The sequence below is a fragment of the Anomaloglossus baeobatrachus genome, chromosome 5 (assembly GCF_048569485.1).
Source record: "Anomaloglossus baeobatrachus isolate aAnoBae1 chromosome 5, aAnoBae1.hap1, whole genome shotgun sequence".
NCBI classification, from domain to species: Eukaryota; Metazoa; Chordata; class Amphibia; order Anura; family Aromobatidae; genus Anomaloglossus; species Anomaloglossus baeobatrachus.
The window spans coordinates 6,344,603-6,364,609 of record NC_134357.1 but is presented as its reverse complement, the minus strand read 5'-3'; the positions used below and the strand labels follow the sequence as shown (position 1 = coordinate 6,364,609).

The 20,007-nt window shown below is 53.3% G+C and overlaps 1 protein-coding gene across 29 annotated transcripts in view; it reads left to right on the top strand.

Annotated features, from left to right (window-relative positions):
* The window catches only part of ATRNL1 (attractin like 1), a 721,691-nt gene that overhangs the window by 380,262 nt on the left and 321,422 nt on the right, over positions 1-20,007 (top strand). For all 29 annotated transcript variants that reach the window (XR_012754170.1, XR_012754182.1, XR_012754180.1 and 26 more), the window contains exon 26: positions 5,288-5,366. Coding sequence is in view for 1 of the 29 variants with exons in the window: in XM_075348149.1 (XP_075204264.1) it covers positions 5,288-5,366 (79 nt within the window). In the remaining 28 variants the exon portion in view is untranslated. The remainder of the gene's footprint in view (positions 1-5,287; positions 5,367-20,007) is intronic.

Here is a 20,007-nt window from a genome sequence, read left to right as displayed (position 1 = left end):
CACATTATACAGGGGAGTCAGGTACTGAGGGGCGCACAAACCATCCCCACATTATACAGGGGAGTCAGGTACTGAGGGGTGCACAAACCAGCCCCACATTATACAGGGAGTCAGGTACTGAGGGGCGCACAAACCTACCCCACATTATACAGGGGAGTCAGGTACTGAGGGGCGCACAAACCATCCCCACATTATACAGGGGAGTCAGGTACTGAGGGGTGCACAAACCAGCCCCACATTATACAGGGGAGTCAGGTACTGAGGGGCGCACAAACCTACCCCACATTATACAGGGGAGTCAGGTACTGAGGGGTCCACAAACCAGCCCCACATTATACAGGGAGTCAGGTACTGAGGGGCGCACAAACCAGCCCCACATTATACAGGGAGTCAGGTACTGAGGGGCGCACAAACCAGCCCCACATTATACAGGGGAGTCAGGTACTGAGGGGTCCACAAACCAGCCCCACATTATACAGGGGAGTCAGGTACTGAGGGGCGCACAAACCATCCCCACATTATACAGGGAGTCAGGTACTGAGGGGTGCACAAACCTACCCCACATTATACAGGGAGTCAGGTACTGAGGGGTCCACAAACCACCCCACATTATACAGGGGAGTCAGGTACTGAGGGGCGCACAAACCAGCCCCACATTATACAGGGGAGTCAGGTACTGAGGGGCGCACAAACCATCCCCACATTATACAGGGGAGTCAGGTACTGAGGGGCGCACAAACCAGCCCCACATTATACAGGGAGTCAGGTACTGAGGGGTGCGCAAACTTATTAGGTCATATCCACAGTCAGTGTGCTGCTGAGCCGCTGTATCTAAGCCTGCCAAGTGTGATACTGTCTGCTGAGCTGCAGAACCACAGCTACTGAAGAGGTGTGAACCCCACCATAAATAAAACATTCATACTATAAACATATATAGTACCGCTATACACTCATATACACAGTACCGCTACACACACACATACACAGTACCGCTATACACATACACAGTACCTGGTGGAGCAGGAGGAGTGCAGACGAGCGGCTCAGGCCTCCCCTCTCTGCAGCCGCCTGATGTCCGGTCACTGACTGCTGCGGTCACCATTTGATTTGCTGTTATATTGTCCCAGGAAAGAGGATACAGTGTAATGTGACTCAGTACTTTGTGCATAGAACAGTTCTAGGTGCTGTAGATCTGCAGGAGCTGTGTACACAGAACGGTCGCAGCTGCTTCACTTCCTATTGTGCTTGGATCTGAGGAATAGTGCAATATTGGTTGTGATGCTGCCCCCGCCATCACCCCGCCATCACCCCGCCATCACCCCGCCATCACCCCTCCATCACCCCTCCATCACCCCTCCATCACCCCTCCATCACCCCTCCATCACCCCGCCATCACCCCGCCATCACCCCGTCATCACCCGTCATCACCCCGTCATCACCCCGCCATCACCCCGCCATCACCCCGCCATCACCCCGTCATCACCCCGCCATCACCCCGCCATCTGTGCTCTGCTCCGGCCGGATCACTGTCATTTCTAGAGGATGGAAGATTCTCCTTTATTAAAGCCGCCGACCCCTGATTAATACGGAATATGCTCCGTTTACTTTGCTCGGCTGCCCTCTATCCTCTGCAATAAATTGCTCCGATCCTTGGGGGACGCTGCATCCTACAACCAGCGTAATGTGGGGAGCACGGAGGCAAGACAACCACAGCAAAGCTTCCTGAGAATGCGGGAGATAAGGGGCGCAGCCTGGACTCCGTCACTGCTCCCCCAACATTGACATGGAAGAGATAGTGATAGTTGTGCAAAATAGATGACAATCCTTCCACATCACAGGTGCGTCACTAAAGTGAGGACAGGAGTCTGGAGGGAGGAGGAGGACAGAGGAGTCTGGAGGGAGGAGGAGGAGGACAGAGGAGTCTGGAGGGAGGAGGAGGACAGAGGAGTCTGGAGGGAGGAGGAGGACAGAGGAGTCTGGAGGGAGGAGGAGGACAGAGGAGTCTGGAGGGAGGAGGAGGACAGAGGAGTCTGGAGGGAGGAGGACAGAGGAGTCTGGATGGATGAGGACAGAGGAGCCTGGAGGGAGGAGGAGGACAGAGGAGCCTGGAGGGAGGAGGAGGACAGAGGAGTCTGGAGGGAGGAGGAGGACAGAGGAGTCTGGAGGGAGGAGGAGGACAGAGGAGTCTGGAGGGAGGAGGAGGACAGCAGAGTCTGGAGGAGGATGGTGTTGCAGTGCGTTATTTTGCTGGGGTGTCATGCATGTTCGCTCGCCCGGGGTGAGTTGCGCTCTGCAGGATACTCTATAGTTGTAGCGGAGTGTCTTCAGTGGTCAGTCTTTAGTCGTCTGTTTCTATGTGTTATCAGTGCGTAACAACTCACAACCGAAAAGAAGAAGAACACTAAAAGCTGCACCTCGCCCGGCCTGTCCCTGTACAGTCCTGACCCGCAGTCCCTGGTGGGTCCTGAGGGAGCTGATAATGCTAAGCACAGATTTAGTGGGGGCCTCTCGGACCTCGGCTGCCACAGACTGTCCAGAGCTTCTCGTAGAAGAACCAGGGAACACAGCAAAGAGCAATGTACCGAAAGTAGGGAAGGAATCCTGAAAAGATCCCACAGAGATCAAACCACGAAATACAAAGTGGAAAAATAAAGAAATTCCCGCCAGGAGGCTATGTCACTAAGGCTGGTTTCACACTACATCTTTTAACATCCGTTGAAAACGTTTTTTTAACGGAAGTACGGATCCTGTGCAAATCCGTTTTCATGTCAATGCTTTTTCAATGGACTCGCGTCCACCCTGCTTTCGTTGCATAACGTTTTTAAAACGCAAGTACTATCTCTCTCTCTCTCTCTCTCTCTCTCTCTCTCTCTCTCTCTCTCTCTCTCTCTCTCTCTCTCATCTCTCTCTCTCTCTCTCTCTCTCATCTCTCTCTCTCTCTCTCCCTCTCTCTCTCTCTCTCTCTCTCTCTCTCTCTCTCTCTCTCTCTCTCTCTCTCTCTCTCTCTCTCTCTCTCTCTCTCTCGCCATGGTTACTGCTGCACAACTATAAACATTCCACAAGTTGTTACATTTTATTGTCAAATCCATGAAGTTTCTGCACAGACTGAATATTACCGGCGCTGACCCGGATTTCTCCAGATTCTGCCCTTCCCCCGGCAGCCGGGATATCGGCCTCTGATCCGGACTGACCCGTTCTGGTCTCATCAGGGCTCGGAGGGGTCACAAGTTCTGGGGTTTGTCCGCTTTTTTGAGGATTTACTGCAGGTTCTCAATGGGACTGAGATCTGGGGAGACTCCTGGATACAAAATGTCAATGTTTTGTTCCCCAAGATACTTTCTTCTCACTTTTACCTTGTGACCCCCGGTCTCCATCAGGGGGGAAAAGCGTCATCATCACATTGTCCTGGATGAGGGGGAGAAGTTGTGCTTGGAGATTTAGATCCCATTCTATATTCATGGCCGTATAACAGCGAGTTACCCCCTCCATGGATGAGAAGCCCCCACATAGTGTGAGGGGAGGCTTCTCATCCATGGAGGGGGTCACTCACAATATGTGGGGGCTCTCATCCATGGAGGGGGGTCACTCACAATATGCAGGGGGCTCTCATCCATGGAGGGGGGTCACTCACAATATGTGGGGGGCTCTCATCCATGGAGGGGGTCACTCACAATATGTGGGGGCTTCTCATCCATGGAGGGGGGTGACTCACAATATGTGGGGGGCTTCTCATCCATGGAGGGGGTCACTCACAATATGTGGGGGCTTCTCATCCATGGAGGGAATCACTCACATATGTGGGGGCTTCTCATCGATGAAGGGGGTCACTCACAATATGTGGGGGCTTCTCATCCATGGAGGGGGTCACTCACAATATGTGGGGGCTTCTCATCCATGGAGGGGGTCACTCACAATATGTGGGGGCTTCTCATCCATGGAGGGGGTCACTCACAATATGTGGGGGCTTCTCATCACATGGAGGGGGTCACTCACAATATGTGGGGGGCTTCTCATCCATGGAGGGGGGTGACTCACAATATGTGGGGGCTTCTCATCCATGGAGGGGGTCACTCACCAATATGTGGGGGCTTCTCATCCATGGAGGGAATCACTCACAATATGTGGGGGGCTTCTCATCGATGAAGGGGGTCACTCACATATGTGGGGGCTTCTCATCCATGGAGGGGGTCACTCACAATATGTGGGGGCTTCTCATCCATGGAGGGGGTCACTCACAATATGTGGGGGCTTCTCATCTCATCCATGGAGGGGGTCACTCACAATATGTGGGGGCTTCTCATACATGGAGGGGGGGTCACTCACTATGTGGAGGCTTCTCATCTATGGAGGGGTCACTCACAAATATGTGGGGGGCTTCTCATCCATGGAGTGGGTCACTCACAATATGTGGGGGCTTCTCATCCATGGAGGGGGTCACTCACAATATGTGGGGGCTTCTCATCCATGGAGGGGGTCACTCACAATATGTGGGGGCTTCTCATCCATGGAGGGGGTCACTCACAATATGTGGGGGCTTCTCATCCATGGAGGGGGGTCACTCACAATATGTGGGGGCTTCTCATCCATGGAGGGGGGCACTCACAATATGTGGGGGCTTCTCATGCATGGAGGGGGTCACTCACAATATGAGGGGGGCTTCTCATCCATGGAGGGGGGGGGTCACTCACAATATGTGGGGGCTTCTCATCCATGGAGGGGGTCACTCACAATATGTGGGGGCTTCTCATCCATGGAGGGAGTCCCTCACAATATGGGGGGGCTTCTCATCCATGGAGGGGGTCACTCACAATATGTGGAGGGCTTCTCATCCATGGAGGGGGTCACTCACAATATGTGGGGGCTTCTCATCCATGGAGGGGGGGCACTCACAATATGTGGGGGCTTCTCATGCATGGAGGGGGTCACTCACAATATGAGGGGGCTTCTCATCCATGGAGGGGGGGGGGTCACTCACAATATGTGGGGGCTTCTCATCCATGGAGGGGGGTCACTCACAATATGTGGGGGGCTTCTCATCCATGGAGGGAGTCCCTCACAATATGGGGGGGCTTCTCATCCATGGAGGGGGTCACTCACAATTATACCTAAGAACAAATAATGGTATTGACGCTTCCTCCCGGAGCAGCTTCTCCCCACAATCTCCGCTGTGTAGGGAGGTTTGTGGGGTCACTGTTATATGGGTTTATATAGTGCCATGTATACGACCTCCTGGTGCTGACTCTAGTGCTGTAGACTTACACTGGCGGTCTCTGTTTCTCCTCTGCAGCTGCTTCCTATCGCTCCTCCTGGTGGCCGCCGTGGTTTGGAAGATTAAGCAGACGTGCTGGGCTTCTCGGCGGAGAGAGGTATGTGATAAATCCTGGCCCTATTTCTGCCACCTGATACTTTCCATGATGTTATATACACAGTGTTACACTGCAGACGGTGACGAGAATCCCTCCGCGGTGAATACAATGTCACACAATGTTGCTGTGTTTTGTCTACAGTTTGAATTTAATGTCAATGTTTTATATGGAAATGTCACAAAGAAAGTATTCTGTATTCACCCCAGTGTGGGATATTGTCCTCCATGCTGCTGCTTCTATCAGGTGTTATATATCTTCCCAGTGGTGGATTCACAGCTATAGTGCTCAGTACAGCAGTATAATGCCCTCCATGCTGCTGCTTCTATCAGGTGTTATATATCTTCCCAGTGGTGGATTCACAGCTATAGTGCTCAGTACAGCAGTATAATGCCCTCCATGCTGCTGCTTCTATCAGGTGTTATATATCTTCCAGTGGTGGATTCACAGCTATAGTGCTCTCAGTACAGCAGTATAATGCCCTCCATGCTGCTGCTTATATCAGGTGTTATAGATCTTCCCAGTGGTGGATTCACAGCTATAGTGCTCAGTACAGCAGTATAATGTCCTCCATGCTGCTGCTTCTATCAGGTGTTGTAGATCTTCCCAGTGGTGGATTCACAGCTATAGTGCTCAGTACAGCAGTATAATGCCCTCCCATGCTGCTGCTTCTATCAGATGTTGTAGATCTTCCCAGTGGTGGATTCACAGCTATAGTGCTCAGTACAGCAGTATAATGCCCTCCATGCTGCTGCTTCTATCAGGTGTTATAGATCTTTCCAGTGGTGGATTCACAGCTATAGTGCTCAGTACAGCAGTATAATGTCCTCCATGTTGCTGCTTCTATCAGGTGTTATAGATCTTTCCAGTGGTGGATTCACAGCTATAGTGCTCAGTACAGCAGTATAATGTCCTCCGTGTTGCTGCTTCTATCAGGTGTTATAGATCTTTCCAGTGGTGGATTCACAGCTATAGTGCTCAGTACAGCAGTATAATGTCCTCCATGCTGCTGCTTCTATCAGGTGTTATAGATCTTTCCAGTGGTGGATTCACAGCTATAGTGCTCAGTACAGCAGTATAATGTCCTCCATGTTGCTGCTTCTATCAGGTGTTATAGATCTTTCAGTGGTGGATTCACAGCTATAGTGCTCAGTACAGCAGTATAATGTCCTCCATGCTGCTGCTTCTATCAGGTGTTATAGATCTTTCCAGTGGTGGATTCACAGCTATAGGGCTCAGTACAGCAGTATAATGCCCCTCCATGCTGCTGCTTCTATCAGGTGTTATAGATCTTTCCAGTGGTGGAGTCACAGCTATAGTGCTCAGTACAGCGGTATAATGTCCTCCATGCTGCTGCTTCTATCAGGTGTTATAGATCTTTCCAGTGGTGGATTCACAGCTATAGTGCTCAGTACAGCTGTATAATGTCCTCCATGCTGCTGCTTCTGTCAGGTGTTATAGATCTTTCCAGTGGTGGAGTCAGAGCTATAGTGCTCAGTACAGCAGTATAATGCCCTCCATGCTGCTGCTTATATCAGGTGTTATAGCTCTTTTCAGTGGTGGATTCACAGCTATAGTGCTCAGTACAGCGGTATAATGTCCTCCATGCTGCTGCTTCTGTCAGGTGTTATAGATCTTTCCAGTGGTGGATTCACAGCTATAGTGCTCAGTACAGCTGTATAATGTCCTCCATGCTGCTGCTTCTATCAGGTGTTATAGATCTTTCCAGTGGTGGATTCACAGCTATAGTGCTCAGTACAGCTGTATAATGTCCTCCATGCTGCTGCTTCTATCAGGTGTTATAGATCTGTCCAGTGGTGGAGTCACAGCTATAGTGCTCAGTACAGCAGTATAATGCCCTCCATGCTGCTGCTTCTATCAGGTGTTTATAGATCTTTCCAGTGGTGGAGTCAGAGCTATAGTGCTCAGTACAGCAGTATAATGCCCTCCATGCTGCTGCTTCTATCAGGTGTTATAGATCTTTCCAGTGGTGGAGTCAGAGCTATAGTGCTCAGTACAGCAGTATAATGCCCTCCATGCTGCTGCTTATATCAGGTGTTATAGATCTTTTCAGTGGTGGATTCACAGCTATAGTGCTCAGTACAGATGTATAATGTCCTCCATGCTGCTGCTTCTATCAGGTGTTATAGATCTTCCCAGTGGTGGATTCACAGCTATAGTGCTCAGTACAGCGGTATAATGTCCTCCATGCTGCTGCTTCGATCAGGTGTTATAGATCTTCCCAGTGGTGGATTCACAGCTATAGTGCTCAGTACAGCAGTATAATGTCCTCCATGCTTCTGCTTCTATCAGGTGTTATAGATCTTTCCAGTGGTGGATTCACAGCTATAGTGCTCAGTACAGCTGTATAATGTCCTCCATGCTGCTGCTTCTATCAGGTGTTATAGATCTTTACAGTAGTGGATTCACAGTTATAGTGCTCAGTACAGCTGTATAATGTCCTCCATGCTGCTGCTTATATCAGGTGTTATAGATCTTCCCAGTGGTGGATTCACAGCTATAGTGCTCAGTACAGCAGTATAATGCCCTCCATGTTTCTGCTTCTGTCAGGTGTTATAGATCTTTACAGTGGTGGATTCACAGCTATAGTGCTCAGTACAGTGGTATAATGTCCTCCATGCTGCTGCTTCTATCAGGTGTTGTAGATCTTCCCAGTGGTGGATTCACAGCTATAGTGCTCAGTACAGCAGTATAATGTCCTCCATGCTTCTGCTTATATCAGGTGTTATAGATCTTTCCAGTGGTGGATTCACAGCTATAGTGCTCAGTACAGCAGTATAATGTCCTCCATGCTTCTGCTTATATCAGGTGTTATAGATCTTCCCAGTGGTGGATTCACAGCTATAGTGCTCAGTACAGCAGTATAATGCCCTCCATGCTGCTGCTTCTATCAGGTGTTGTAGATCTTCCCAGTGGTGGAGTCACAGCTATAGTGCTCAGTACAGCAGTATAATGTCCTCCATGCTGCTGCTTATATCAGGTGTTATAGATCTTCCCAGTGGTGGATTCACAGCTATAGTGCTCAGTACAGCAGTATAATGTCCTCCATGCTGCTGCTTCTATCAGGTGTTATAGATCTTTCCAGTGGTGGATTCACAGCTATAGTGCTCAGTACAGCAGTATAATGTCCTCCATGCTGCTGCTTCTATCAGGTGTTATAGATCTTTCCAGTGGTGGATTCACAGCTATAGTGCTCAGTACAGTGGTATAATGTCCTCACTGCTGTATTTACCTGGAATGAGAACTGTGCTTCTATCTGCTGCTGTGTTGTGAATGTCATCCGATGGGGGTGATGGTTTGGAGCTCCCTCTGGTGGTCAGGACTGGGGTGAAGCTGACTGTGACTCAAGAGGTGTGGGAGTTAATTGGGAATTTGGGAACCCAATTGCAGATCAGCCTGGGCTATATAGAAGAGCAGTGTCTGCTGGCTGGGGTCATTTATAAATGTTGTTCCTCTGTCTCTGAATTGGCTTGGCGTTTGTCCTTCTATTTATCCTGTGCCTGTCTCATTCCAGATAAGTTGCAAGTTCTTTGCTTTATTGCTTGATCCACACCTAAGGGTGTTTGTGTTTTTTTCATTTTGCTTAAGGTCTGTTTTCTTGCAGGAGAGGAATTGTCTTTTTGTTTTGATGAGCATGGGGGTTCCCCCTCTGCAGGCCCCACTGCAAGAAAAGGGAGATTCTCCCTGTTCTATTTGATTATTTGCACTTTTGTATTTCTTGTATTTTTTTGGTATTTTGTTTCTCCCATTATTTACAAGTGTACCTGATATAGTGAGGGAGAGTCCGTGTGGTCTCAGGGTTTTGTATATCAGGAGATTGGTATTTTCCACAGGGTTTTGCATTGACCGCAATCTGCTTTCTTTCCTTTTCTGTTGTATCTAGGAAGTTGAGCCTCACCTTTTCTAATCTATATTTCCTATCTGTGTATTGTGTTTTCTTACATCAGCATTGGCTCTATATGTTGGGGGCTTGCTATTCCTTTGGGGACTGCGCTGAGGCAAGATAGGTTTCCTCATTTCTATCTGTGAGGTGTAGTAAGTTTCTCCAGCTGTGACGAGGTGTCTATGTGTGTTTAGGAACGCTCCACGGCTACTTCTAGTGTGGTCTGATAGTTTGGGGATTGCGGTCAGCTCAGGTTCCAACTACTCGTGTTTTTTGTGTGTTTTTCTGCTGATGGGATTTTTGTGATCGTCCACGGTTACCAGATCACAACACCGCTGTGTGTAGGGATTCTCTCCAGTTACTGTGGGTCATCAGCCGATATTACAGGACTATCAGACTACGGCCGACTGCTGATCGTTACGCCTTGATGTGAGACACGTAGCCGCAGCTCGTCATGGCCGACAGTGCCGTGCAGGAGATAAGTATGGTATAATGCAGCACTGCGCCTATCAGGCTCTTCGGAGAGCTGGGTCACCCTCGGTGTGGGATTCGGAGATTTGTGCTGTGGCTCCGCCAGTCTCGTGCGTAATTCCTGACGACCGTTCTCTATGAAATGGAAAGCAGACGTTTGATCTGTGCGCTGGTGAATATGCCAGATGCGCCTGACAGGTGGACGGGCGCTGCGGGATATTCTCCAGCATTCAGACAAGCTGCCGGGCGCTGCGTACAGTCCCCCGAGAGGGGACGGGGGAGGGGGGGGGTAACAAGCCACGTGGAGCGAGAGCAGCCATGATAGTGTGACAATCTGTGCAACCGCTCCGAGGCGTAACCGGTGTCAGGACGTAACGGCCGGGGTACATGAGCCCGCGGCAACGGACGCTGCAAAAAATATCACCCCCCCAGACCGGGAATAGGGGAGCAGCTCCATTATACCCCAACAGCCAGGACTGGGGCCATTATTTGTTATTTACACAGCCTTGCAAAAGTCCTCACACCCCACCTAAAAGGTCTAATTTCATGTCCTGAGAGTGCGATATACCTGTTTCGAGTTTATATCTAGTATGGCCATCTATAGAGATTGCACCCAGCTTTCCCAGAGCCTGAATGGCGGAGTCTGAATGGTGACGTCCCTGATCACCATTCAGGAGTCTGGAAAAGCTGGGCCACCCCATGATCTCCGCCGGCTCCGCAGTGACAGCCGGGGCTTGTGCTCGCGATTGTATCACAAAAGGATTTATAATCCCAAATCTAATGTTGGGATGTGACATTTGCGTCCCCTCATCTCGGGCGCGGCCTCGTCCGATCGGGGGGAGATGTTATCGAGCGATGCCTGGAATCTCGCCCTTCAGCTCCGCGCTCCCGGATTACGCTGCGCCTGTCACTATCTCCCAATGTATAATGCCAGGAGGCGGGGGAGGGGCGCCGCCTAATCCGATTATATGTGTGTATATATCTGTATATACAAGAAGCCGTGACGATTAACCCTGTCACCACCAATCGCAGCGTCTGTATCCAGCTCTCGGGTCTCTTGTAGCACATTCAGTCCGTACGCAGCTGATCGTGGCTGAGGGTTTGTTACAATTGTATCCAGTGTAGACAATCGTCTGTGAGCCGATCCCTGGACTGATACATTGTAACAAACTATCAGGACAGCAGAGATCTGTGCAGCAGAGCATGGCCTGCACCGGGTGCTATTGTAACAAACCCTCAGCGGCGGGATGTGAACCATATTACAGCCTCGGGATAATGGTTCATATTCATTGTCAGCAAACAGAGATCTTACAATTGCGGGGAACTGAAATGCAACGTGTGATAGAAGGATGGAAAATGTTTCCTATACAGAGATTCAGTTCTGCGCTCCCCCATCAGATGCATCATGTTTCCAGAGCTGCATTCAAAATTCTGCTCGAGTCCACAGACACCGCTGACAGCTCACCCCTAGGGTCCATGCATCGCTGCAATCAGCGCAGAGCAGAGGGTCAGGACGTGCAGCAGGGCAGGGGTCGGGACGTGCAGCAGGGCAGGGGTCGGGACGTGCAGCAGGGCAGGGGTCGGGACGTGCAGCAAGGCAGGGGTTGAGGACGTGCAGCAGGGCAGGGGTGAGGACGTGCAGCAGTGCAGGGGTCGGGACGTGCAGCAGTGCAGGGTTCGGGACGTGCAGCAGGGCAGGGGTGGGGAGGATGTGCAGCAGGGCAGGGGTGGGGACGTGCAGCAGGGCAGGAGTCGGGACGTGCAGCAGGGCAGGGGTGAGGACGTGCTGCAGGGCAGGGGTCAGGACGTGCAGCAGGGCAGGGGTGAGGACGTGCTGCAGGGCAGGGGTCGGGACGTGCAGCAGGGCAGGGGTGAGGACGTGCAGCAGGGCAGGGGTGAGGACGTGCAGCAGGGCAGGGGTGAGGACGTGCAGCAGGGCAGGGGTGAGGACGTGCAGCAGGGCAGGGGTCGGGACGTGCAGCAGGGCAGGGGTGAGGATGTGCAGCAGGGCAGGGGTCGGGACGTGCAGCAGGGCAGGGGTGAGGATGTGCAGCAGGGCAGGGGTGGGGACGTGCAGCAGGGCAGGGGTGGGGACGTGCAGCAGGGCAGGGCAGGGGTGGGGACGTGCAGCAGGGCAGGGGTTGGGACGTGCAGCAGGGCAGGGGTTGGGACGTGCAGCAGGGCAGGGGTGGGGACGTGCAGCAGGGCAGGGGTCGAGACGTGCAGCAGGGCAGGGGTCGGGACGTGCAGCAGGGCAGGGGTGGGGACGTGCAGCAGGGCAGGGGTCGGGACGTGCAGCAGGGCAGGGGTGGGGACGTGCAGCAGGGCAGGGGTGGGGACGTGCAGCAGGGCAGGGGTCGGGACGTGCAGCAGGGCAGGGGTGAGGACGTGCAGCAGGGCAGGGGTCGGGATGTGCAGCAGGGCAGGGGTGAGGACGTGCAGCAGGGCAGGGGTGAGGACGTGCAGCAGGGCAGGGGTCGGGACGTGCAGCAGGGCAGGGGTGAGGATGTGCAGCAGGGCAGGGCAGGGGTGGGGACGTGCAGCAGGGCAGGGGTGAGGACGTGCAGCAGGGCAGGGGTCGGGACGTGCAGCAGGGCAGGGGTGAGGATGTGCAGCAGGGCAGGGGTGAGGATGTGCAGCAGGGCAGGGGTGGGGACGTGCAGCAGGGCAGGGGTGGGGACGTGCAGCAGGGCAGGGCAGGGGTGGGGACGTGCAGCAGGGCAGGACAGGGGTTGGGACGTGCAGCAGGACAGGGGTTGGGACGTGCAGCAGGGCAGGGGTGGGGACGTGCAGCAGGGCAGGGGTGGGGACGTGCAGCAGGGCAGGGGTGGGGACGTGCAGCAGGGCAGGGGGTCGGGACGTGCAGCAGGGCAGGGGGTCGGGACGTGCAGCAGGGCAGGGGTCGGGACGTGCAGCAGGGCAGGGGTCGGGACGTGCAGCAGGGCAGGGGTGAGGACGTGCAGCAGGGCAGGGGTCAGGACGTGCAGCAGGGCAGGGGTGAGGACGTGCAGCAGGGCAGGGGTGAGGACGTGCAGCAGGGCAGGGGTCGGGACGTGCAGCAGGGCAGGGGGTCAGGACGTGCAGCAGGGCAGGGGTCGGGACGTGCAGCAGGGCAGGGGTCGGGACGTGCAGCAGGGCAGGGGTCGGGACACACGGCAGGGCAGGGGTTGGGGGTCCTGACAAGCCCTTGCTTTGAGGAGCGATGCAGGACTCACAATCCGCTCCCACCGCCACGATCAGGGCGCAGATGGAGCAGACTTTATTTCCGCAGCACAATATCTGGGAATGTTTTGGTTTTCGTGAGACTGTTGGGAATGTGATTCTGCTTCCAGTAAAATTGCTTCCACGTATAATTCTACCACAGTCCTGCTGCTGCAGAACCTCTTTTTAAAGGAGAGTGATACGTTGGGTTATTAATGACATAATAAACCACACTGCTTTTTTGTGCTGTGCTGTTCTGTGTGCACAGCCCCTGGGCAGAGCGATGCGTCTCCATGGTTACTGCTGTAAACCCTGTGGTGTCTGATCCTGTGTGTTCTTGGGGCTGCAGGAGCGGGTGATACAAGGGCTGTTGTGGTCTGTAACCATAGAAACACATAAGCCTGCGTATGAGCTGCGTACACGGCTGAAGCTCTGGAGCCTTGGAAGCTTGAGTATTATTATCTTGTTAGGTTTTGGTTCGGCCATAGCTCCCGACTTCTGAAGAACAGAGAGACAAATTCTGCGTCGTGCAGCGGCAAATCTGACCACGCCCCTAGCCACACCCCAAGCCACACCCATTTGGCAGTGAGCAGTCCAGCAGACGCCCCGGACTGTTCATGCACAGCAGCCAGACCTTTCTCCTCTTTATACGAGCCTCACTATGTGACCTGCTGCTTTCTTGTGTCTGTACGTCCGTGTTCACACGCTGCAGAAAGCCGCTGTTTTTTGTTTTCTGCACCAGATCACACAATGTCTCCTCTGATTGCGGCATCTTTGCTGCATTTTTGTTTCTTGTGTTTTGGTGCCGATGTGACGCCCTGTATTGTTAGTGTTTCTATAGTTCAGTAAAGCTCGGATTCTGCAGTTTTTTCCTGCGTTTTTCAAGCTCCACATAGAAATATCTAGAGAAAAAAACACTAGAAACCGCAGATTTCAGCGTCGTCTTCTCCTGGAATCACATGCAATTTGGACAATTAAACAGCAGAATTTATGTGCAAAAAAGCAGCAGAAAAACCCGGCATTTTCACCACATGTGAACACGGACTAACTGTGCAAGCAGCGAGGATGCGACGTCCGGAGATCTCCGTCTGAAGACGCCGCTGATCTGTGCGGATTTGGTGGGTTTTTTTCCTCTATAGACATCTTTTTAGAGCCTGAAAAAAACGCAAGAAAATAAAAAGTGCGGTTACCTGGTTAATCGCAGAATAAAAGCTTTTCTGTAGGATTAAAAAATCATAAGCAGCCCGGATTCCCTCCTGCACCGAACATGGCTCGAATGCCGGAGATCAAACAACATAATCAGAGAAGATTGTTATTGTGGGGGGCGGATCCTGCAGAAAACCGCAGCATTTACACTCCATGTGAACACGGCCTCAGCCATACATTTCTATTACAATTTTTATAGGTTTAATAGAGAAAAATAATGAATTGTGCCATGTTTTCATGTTTTCATGTTATTTAACTATCCCCATCAATAATCTGATCGCTGGGTTCTTCGGGTCGTTGTGATTACAGGGACTCCAGATATGTCCATGTTATTGGATAATTTGTGATGTTTATTATTTTCTAAAAAACGTGCAATAAAAATTACATTATGCTAATTTTTTTAGTAATTTTATTACAAGAAAAAAAATCTCTTCCTCTCCTTCTAGAACACAGGACACAGAGACCGTACTGCTCTGTACAATGCAGCTCTGCGTCCTGTGTAATGTGCTGTGGAGTCAGAGGCCGCACTGCTCTGTACAATGCAGCTCTGCGTCCTGTGTAATGTGCTGTGTAATCAGAGGCCGCACTGCTCTGTACAATGCAGCTCTGCGTCCTGTGTAATGTGCTGTGTAATCAGAGGCCGCACTGCTCTGTACAATGCAGCTCTGCGTCCTGTGTAATGTGCTGTGTAATCAGAGGCCGCACTGCTCTGTACAATGCAGCTCTGCGTCCTGTGTAATGTGCTGTGTAATCAGAGGCCGCACTGCTCTGTACAATGCAGCTCTGCGTCCTGTGTAATGTGCTGTGTAATCAGAGGCCGCACTGCTCTGTACAATGCAGCTCTGCGTCCTGTGTAATGTGCTGTGTAATCAGAGGCCGCACTGCTCTGTACAATGCAGCTCTGCGTCCTGTGTAATGTGCTGTGTAATCAGAGGCCACACTGCTCTGTACAATGCAGCTCTGTGTCCTGTGTAATGTGCTGTGTAATCAGAGGCCACACTGCTCTGTACAATGCAGCTCTGCGTCCTGTGTAATGTGCTGTGTAATCAGAGGCCGCAATGCTCTGTACAATACAGCTCTGCGTCCTGTGTAATGTGCTGTGTAATCAGAGGCCGCACTGCTCTGTACAATACAGCTCTGCGTCCTGTGTAATGTGCTGTGTAATCAGAGGCCGCACTGCTCTGTACAATTCAGCTCTGCGTCCTGTGTAATGTGCTGTGTAATCAGAGGCCGCAATGCTCTGTACAATACAGCTCTGCGTCCTGTGTAATGTGCTGTGTAATCAGAGGCCGCACTGCTCTGTACAATTCAGCTCTGCGTCCTGTGTAATGTGCTGTAGAGTCAGAGGCTGCACTGCTCTGTACAATGCAGCGCTGCGTCCTGTGTAATGTGCTGTGTAATCAGAGGCCGCACTGCTCTGTACAATGCAGCTCTGCGTCCTGTGTAATGTGCTGTGTAATCAGAGGCCGCACTGCTCTGTACAATGCAGCTCTGCGTCCTGTGTAATGTGCTGTGTAATCGGAGGCTGCACTGCTCTGTACAATGCAGCTCTGCGTCCTGTGTAATGTGCTGTGTAATCGGAGGCTGCACTGCTCTGTACAATACAGCTCTGCGTCCTGTGTAATGTGCTGTGTAATCAGAGGCCGCACTGCTCTGTACAATGCAGCTCTGCGTCCTGTGTAATGTGCTGTGTAATCAGAGGCCGCACTGCTCTGTACAATGCAGCTCTGCGTCCTGTGTAATGTGCTGTGTAATCAGAGGCCTCACTGCTCTGTACAATACAGCTCTGCGTCCTGTGTAATGTGCTGTGTAATCAGAGGCCACACTGCTCTGTACAATGCAGCTCTGTGTCCTGTGTAATGTGCTGTGTAATCAGAGGCCACACTGCTCTGTACAATGCAGCTCTGCGTCCTGTGTAATGTGCTGTGTAATCAGAGGCCGCACTGCTCTGTACAATGCAGCTCTGCGTCCTGTGTAATGTGCTGTGGAGTCAGAGGCCGCACTGCTCTGTACAATGCAGCTCTGCGTCCTGGGTAATGTGCTGTGTAATCAGAGGCCGCAATGCTCTGTACAATACAGCTCTGCGTCCTGTGTAATGTGCTGTGTAATCAGAGGCCGCACTGCTCTGTACAATTCAGCTCTGCGTCCTGTGTAATGTGCTGTAGAGTCAGAGGCTGCACTGCTCTGTACAATGCAGCGCTGCGTCCTGTGTAATGTGCTGTGTAATCAGAGGCCGCACTGCTCTGTACAATGCAACTCTGCGTCCTGTGTAATGTGCTGTGTAATCAGAGGCCGCACTGCTCTGTACAATGCAGCTCTGCGTCCTGGGTAATGTGCTGTGTAATCAGAGGCTGCACTGCTCTGTACAATACAGCTCTGCGTCCTGTGTAATGTGCTGTGGAGTCAGAGGCTGCACTGTTATGTACAATGCTCTGGCCCTCTCTCCGCCATCTTTGCGCTGTGCAGGGTTCCCACCGCGGGTGTCAGACCTCATCGGTGAGCGGGGAGAGCTGACACCGTTTTCCTAATCTCTTTCCTAATAATGAGAGATTTCGCAGCAGAAGATCCTTAAATACACAAATTACGCAGAAGTGGAAGTCGCCGCCGCCGAGAGACTCCATTAGCAGAGAAGTGTTTGCTTTAGTAAAATTAGCAGATGGATTCAGAGGAAGCTTCCGGAGCCGCTGCGTAACGAGATATTAACAATGTCCACAGTCATTACAAGTCCCATCATCCCCGGCCTGTGCCGCTGCATTGTGGGGAACGCCGGGCCCCGCACTCCAGCATAGACAGAGACAACCCATGGATGAGATTGCATGAGTCCTCCCCGGCCTGTGCCCTGCATTGTGGGGGACACTGGACCCCGCACTCCAGCATAGACAGAGATCCCCATGCATGAGACCGCACGAATCATCCCCGGCCTGTGCCGCTGCATTGTGGGGGGACGCCGGGCCCCGTACTCCAGCATAGACAGAGATCCCCATGGATGAGACCGCACGACTTATACTCATCTGATTCGGTAAAGGGGCTCAGTGCGGGTGAGGACGATCACAACTTTCCCATAAGCTTCTAGCTTTCCGGGAGTCTATGAAACCTTTTTCTGGAGGTGAAGAGCCGCCTTCTCTGGAGCTCGTCTTATTTGTGGCGTCTTCTGTAACTTTTCTCCACTTTTGTTACTTTGCAGAAATGACAAGAAAATGGTTTAAGAAATGTTGTGTGAATTATTCCATAAAATTAGCGCAAACCCTGGATTAAGGAGGTCACGATGCGCTGGTTATTGGCAGCCGCTGACAGCCGCGCTGAGCACTCATCGGATCCCGCGACGTATCTCGCCATCATCTGCTGAGAAGCCGGGCCTGTGTCAGACACTTCGGGTCCAAGCCCACGATGCAGAAATTCTGAAGCGTCAAAAACTGATCGAATCCCGATGGTGTGAACATGGCCAGAATACAGGCACCAGTCTGATGTCCTGGCGGTCCGGCTGTTTCCCAGCGTCAGTCTGATGCCCTGGTGGTCCGACCGTTTCCCAGAGCGAGTCTGATGCCCTGGTGGTCCGGCCGTTTCCCAGTGTCAGTCCGTTTCCCTGGCGGTCTGGCTGTTTCCCAGTGTCAGTCCGTTTCCCTGGTGGTCCTGCCGTTTCCCAGCGTCAGTCCGGCCATTTCCCAGTGTCAGTCCGTTTCCCTGGTGGTTCGGCTGTTTCCCAGAGTCAGTCCGTTTCCCTGGCGGTCCGGCCGTTTCCCAGCGTCAGTCTGATGTCCTGGCGGTCCGGCTGTTTCCCAGTGTCAGTCCGTTTCCCTGTTGGTCCGGCTGTTTCCCAGCGTCAGTCCGTTTCCCTGGCGGTCCGGCCGTTTCCCAGTGTCAGTCTGTTTCCCTGGTGGTCCGGCTGTTTCCCAGCGTCAGTCCGTTTCCCTGGCGGTCCGGCCGTTTCCCAGCGTCAGTCCGGCCATTTCCCAGTGTCAGTCAGTTTCACTGGTGGTCCGGCTGTTTCCCAGCGTCAGTCCGTTTCCCTGGTGGTCCGGCTGTTTCCCAGCGTCAGTCCATTTCCCTGGCGGTCCGGCCGTTTCCCAGCGTCAGTCTGATGTCCTGGCGGTCCGGCTGTTTCCCAGTGTCAGTCCGTTTCCCTGGCGGTCCGGCTGTTTCCCAGTGTCAGTCCGTTTCCCTGGTGGTCCGGCTGTTTCCCAGCGTCAGTCCGTTTCCCTGGCGGTCCGGCCGTTTCCCAGCGTCAGTCCGTTTCCCTGGCGGTCCGGCTGTTTCCCAGCATCAGTCCGTTTCCCTGGCGGTTCGGCTGTTTCCCAGCGTCGGTCCGTTTCCCTGGCGGTTCGGCTGTTTCCCAGCACCAAACTGATGCCCTGGCGGTCCAGCTGTATGCCAGTGTCAGTCTGATGCCCTGGCGGTCCGGCTGTTTCCCAGCGTCAGTCCGTTTCCCTGGCGGTCCGGCTGTATGCCAGTGTCAGTCTGATGCCCTGGCGGTCCGGCCATTTCCCAGAGCGAGTCTGATGCCCTGGTGGTCCGGCTGTTTCCCAGCGTCAGTCCGTTTCCCTGGTGGTTCGGCTGTTTCCCAGCGTCAGTCCGTTTCCCTGGTGGCCCGGCTGTTTCCCAGTGTCAGTCCGTTTCCCTGGCGGTCCGGCTGTTTCCCAGAGTCAGTCCGTTTCCCTGGCGGTCCGGCCGTTTCCCAGCGTCAGTCCGTTTCCCTGGTGGCCCGGCTGTTTCCCAGTGTCAGTCCGTTTCCCTGGTGGCCCGGCTGTTTCCCAGTGTCAGTCCGTTTCCCTGGCGGTCCGGCTGTTTCCCAGAGTCAGTCCGTTTCCCTGGCGGTCCGGCCGTTTCCCAGTGTCAGTCCGTTTCCCTGGTGGTCCGGCTGTTTCCCAGCGTCAGTCCGTTTCCCTGGCGGTCCGGCCGTTTCCCAGCGTCAGTCCGGCCATTTCCCAGTGTCAGTCAGTTTCCCTGGCGGTCCGGCCGTTTCCCAGCGTCAGTCCGTTTCCCTGGTGGTCCGGCCATTTCCCAGTGTCAGTCCGTTTCCCTGGCGGTCCGGCTGTTTCCCAGCGTCAGTCCATTTCCCTGGCGGTCCGGCTGTTTCCCCGGGTCAGTCCGTTTCCCTGGCGGTCCGGCTGTTTCCCAGCGTCAGTCAGTTTCCCTGGCGGTCCGGCTGTTTCCCAGTGTCAGTCCGTTTCCCTGGCAGTCCGGCTGTATGCCAGTGTCAGTCTGATGCCCTGGTGGTCCGGCTGTTTCCCAGTGTCAGTCCGTTTCCCTGGTGGTCCGGCTGTTTCCCAGCGTCAGTCAGTTTCCCTGGCGGTCCGGCTGTTTCCCAGTGTCAGTCCGTTTCCCTGGTGGTCCGGCTGTTTCCCAGCGTCAGTCCGGCCATTTCCCAGTGTCAGTCCGTTTCCCTGGCGGTCCGGCTGTTTCCCAGCGTCAGTCCGTTTCCCTGGCAGTCCGGCTGTATGCCAGTGTCAGTCTGATGTCCTTGCGGTCCGGCTGTTTCCCAGCGTCAGTCCGTTTTCCTGGTGGTTCGGCTGTTTCCCAGTGTCAGTCAGTTTCCCTGGCGGTCCGGCCGTTTCCCAGCGTCAGTCTGATGTCCTGGCGGTCCGGCTGTTTCCCAGCATCAGTCCGTTTCCCTGGCGGTCCGGCTGTTTCCCAGCGTCAGTCCGGCCATTTCCCAGTATCAGTCCGTTTCCCTGGCGGTCCGGCTGTTTCCCAGTGTCAGTCCGTTTCCCTGGCGGTTCGGCTGTTTCCCAGCACCAAACTGATGCCCTGGCGGTCCAGCTGTATGACAGTGTCAGTCTGATGCCCTGGCGGTCCGGCTGTTTCCCAGCGTCAGTCCGTTTCCCTGGCGGTCCGGCTGTATGCCAGTGTCAGTCTGATGCCCTG